General features: G+C 46.0%; 1 protein-coding gene across 1 annotated transcript; it reads right to left on the bottom strand.

The window, feature by feature from the left end:
* Positions 1 to 203: 203 nt before the first annotated feature.
* On the bottom strand, positions 204 to 1,090 carry LOC114410769. Its single transcript, XM_028374700.1, has 2 exons — positions 593 to 1,090; positions 204 to 413 (listed from the first exon to the last, which is right to left on the bottom strand). Exons 1-2 carry the CDS (start codon positions 1,088 to 1,090, stop codon positions 204 to 206), a joined length of 708 nt encoding a protein of 235 aa, XP_028230501.1.
* Positions 1,091 to 3,890: the final 2,800 nt, after the last annotated feature.

The following is a 3,890-nucleotide window of genomic DNA, read 5'->3' as shown; positions in this document are numbered from 1 at the left end:
ACACATCGGAGCAAAACCATATCATGATTTCGCTTGTACAGGATACCTTTACTTAGAAAGAAACCAGTTGCCAACCTCCGTAACATCCTTTTGTCGTTGTCAGAAGCCCCTTGTGGATACTCCTTATACTCTATGTATCGCTTGATGTCGAAGTACCACGGTTTATCGTCTTGCTCCTCTTCTATCAAGCAGTAATGTGCGGGCTAGCCGCGACATCTGATCTCAATATATGGCAAGTCTCCATGTGGGGTTAGCCGAAACATGGATGCCAGAGTGGCGAGCGCATCAACCATCTGATTTTCCTCTTTGGGAGCATGGTGGAAGGAGACCTCGTCGAAGAACTCAACCAGTTTCTTGATGTAGGCCTGATAGGGTATCAATTTGTGATCCCTAGTTTCCCGTTCTCCCCTCAACTGGTGAATTACCAAGGCTATGTCTCCGTACACTTTGAGCAATTTGACGTTAAAGTCAATTGTCACTTGGATTCCAAGGGTGCATGCCTCGTATTCAGCCATATTATTCGTGCAATCGAAGCCCAATCTGGCCGTGAAGGGAATGCATTGATTGTCGGGAGAGACCAAAGCCCCTCAACCCCATCGCCTAGGACGTTGGACGCGTCGTCGAACCACACAATCCACTTCTCCATGTCCTCATCCTCCACTTTCTCCTCGAACAAGACCATGATGTCTTCATCTGGAAACTCCGGATGCATGGGCTGGTAGTTGTTGAGAGGTTGCTGAGCTAGATAGTCCGCCAAGGTGCTTCCTTCTATCGCCTTTTGAGTGACATGGACAATGTGAAACTTAGATAGCAGAACCTGCCATCGAGCGATCCATCCTGTAAGAGTGGGTTTCTCAAAAATGTACTTGACTAGGTCCATCTTGGATACCAACCAAGTAGTATGGCTTAACATATACTGCCTTAGAAGATGGGATGCCCATACCAAGGCACAACACGTCCTTTCCAGCAGAGAGTAGTTCATCTCGCAAGCAGTGAACTTTTTACTCAAGTAATAGACAGCCCGTTCTCTCTTTTCGGAATCGTCATGTTGCCCCAGCATGCACCCCATCGACTCATCCAACACCGTCATGTATAGGATAAGAGGTCGCCCGGGCATTGGTGGCATCAGCACAAGAGGGTTCATAAGGCATTGCTTGATCCTACTGAATGCCACTTGACAGTCGTCGTTCCATCAGACCGACTGATTCTTGCGCAAAAGTTTGAAGAGAGGCTCACAGGTAGCAGTGAGTTGCGATATGAACCTTGCTATATAGTTCAGGCACCCCGAGAAACCTCGGACTTGCTTTTCGATGCACGGCTTAGGCATCTCAAGGATGGCCTTTACCTTTTTGGGGTCCACCTCTATCCCTTTCTGACTTATGACAAAACCAAGCAATTTTCCCGATGACCCCGAAGGTGCACTTGGCGGGGTTCAATCTTAACTGGTACTTCCGCAGTCTCTCGAACAACTTCTACAAGTTGACGAGATGTTCCTCCTCGATCCTAGACTTGGCAGTCATGTCATCCATGTAGACTTCAATCTCTTTGTGCATCATATCATGGAATAATGCTACTATAGCCTGCTGATAGGTTGCCCTGGCGTTCTTGAGCCCAAAGGACATCACCTTATAACAGAATGTTGCCCACAAGGTGATGAACATAGTCTTCTCTATGTCCTCTGGTGCCATGTTTATCTAATTGTAACCCGTGAACCCATCCATGAAGGAAAACAAAGAGAAATTGGTTGTGTTATCTACAAGGACATCAATGTGTGGTAAAGGGAAGTTATCCTTTGGACTGACTCGATTTAGGTCCCGATAGTCCACACACATCTATACCTTCCCATCCTTCTTAGGGACTGACACAATATTGGCCACCCATTCGGGGTACCGAGCCACTGCCAAAAAGTTAGCGTCGAACTGCTTTTTCACCTATTCTTTGATCTTTAAGGACATCTCGGGCTTCATGCTTCTTAGCTTTTGTTTTATTGGGGAACAACCGGGATTCAACGGTAACCGATGTTGTACATTGTCGGGGTTCAAACCAGGCATATCTTGGTATGACCAAGCGAAGATGTCTTGGTAGTTTTGTAGCAAAACCACCAATTCATCTCAGACCGATGTGGTCATGCCCGTACCAACCTTTACCTCTTTCCTTTCCTCACCAACACCCAAGTTTACGATTTCTATTTCTTCTCAGTGCGGCTTCATCTCTTGGTTTTCCTGAGTGACCATCCTTTCTAGCTCCGGGGGAACCCCATATCTTCATCTTCTTCATCCTCAGCTCGGTTTGCTACTCGTTCAAAATCAACATCAGGGTCCTCGGAATTAGTACCTTCACAGGACTTGTCATCGAATCTGTACCGTTTAATTGCAACAGAAATAAACATGCAGATGAACAAGAATAGGTGAAGGTGCAAGAACAAATGAAGGAAAGATCTTATTATATATATCTTGATAGCAAAAGACATAATGCCCTAACAAGGAGAAAACCCTAAAGCCTAGGCCCAGCTGTAGGGTTAAAACTAACGAATTACATTATGCCCGCCATGGAAACTCTAGGTCGTTCAACAACTTGCTAGTTTCCTAATTGGAAATCAGGAAGGCACGACTATACCCAGTTTGAACAGTCTTAGGGGGCTTCGTCATGTATCATGGCGACTTGCTCTTCACACCTCCAGCCCGCACTTACAAAACTCTTGTTGATGTAACATAGATGGGCCTCTTTCACTTGTGGCCTTTGCTGTTGGCCCATGCCCCTGTTTCTTCTCTCTAGGGCGCTTCTTCTCATATCAGCACGCGTGGGCCTATAGCCAAGTCCAAATTTCCCATGGTTTTCCTCGAATTCTACCAAGATAGCCATTCCATCGTTGTTCCGTCCTAAAACCATTCTGGGCTTATACCCATGTCCTAACATCACACGGGCTACCATCATCGCAGCGTCAGACATGCGGGGTCACATTGGGAAGGTTTCCACAGAAGCGTTGCTCACTACCTCAAAGGACTAAAAAGCTGTCTCCAAGGACTCTTCTGTAGCTTCAACATAGGCATAGAAGAAGGGCAACTTACTAAAATGCCCTCTTCCCCTAAGACAATGACCAAACGCCCTTCCACCACGAACTTCAATTTTCGGTGGAGCATCGGAGGGACCACCCCAACCGAGTGAATCCACGAATGACCCAAAAGATAGTTGTATGTCGGATTAATGTCCATCACTTGGAAGGTGATCTGGCAAGTGTGGGGTCCGATTTGAACTGGGAGATCAATCTCCCCTATAACGTTTTGGTGAGTGCCGTCAAAAGCTCATACTATCATGGAGCTCAGCCTTAGATGTGACATGTTGAAACTGTTCAGTGTACTCTTAGGCATGACATTAAGCGATGAGTCATTGTCGACGAGTACCTTAGCCACAATGTAGTCCATACACTTGATGGACACGTGCAGGGCCCTATTGTGTCCCCGCCCTTCGACAGGGATCTCCTCCTCGGCGAAGGTGTGGTAGTTATTAGCCATGATATTGCTGACAATGCCCTCAAAGCCTTCCATAGAGATATCTTGGGCTATGTGGGCCTCATTCAACACTTTAACCAGCAATGCTAGGTGAGGTTTATTTGCTTCTGGCAAGTGCACCGGATCGTGCAAGTAGTATAAAACAGTATGAACCGAGTATCGAACTCTCGGGGAACTTGTGTTACTTGGTAAAGCTATTTCAGTGAATAGGTGTCTAATGTGAAAAGAGATGTGTTTACTATGAACAGGTGTGTAAACTAACTATTAAAAGGGAAAAATCACGTGAGAAATGATGCGTAAAAACAAGTAGACGACACATTGGTCTTCCTAATAGGTTCCTGATGCTAGAAGGATATTCTCTACTTAACAATGCTCATGCGC

The sequence above is a fragment of the Glycine soja genome, chromosome 4 (assembly GCF_004193775.1).
Source record: "Glycine soja cultivar W05 chromosome 4, ASM419377v2, whole genome shotgun sequence".
Taxonomy (NCBI): Eukaryota; Viridiplantae; Streptophyta; class Magnoliopsida; order Fabales; family Fabaceae; genus Glycine; species Glycine soja.
The sequence above is the reverse complement of the archived record's forward strand: the minus strand, read 5'-3'. Positions and strand labels throughout refer to the sequence as shown.

Excerpts from the sequence above, each read along its gene's own strand:
- LOC114410769 (XM_028374700.1), bottom strand. The coding sequence starts at position 1,090 with ATGACGGTGTTGGATGAGTCGATGGGGTGCATGCTGGGGCAACATGAC. Across the intron at positions 414-592 it reads CCAACGTCCTAGGCGATGGG|TTGAGGGGAGAACGGGAAAC; the intron begins GTTGAGGGGCTT and ends GTAATTCACCAG.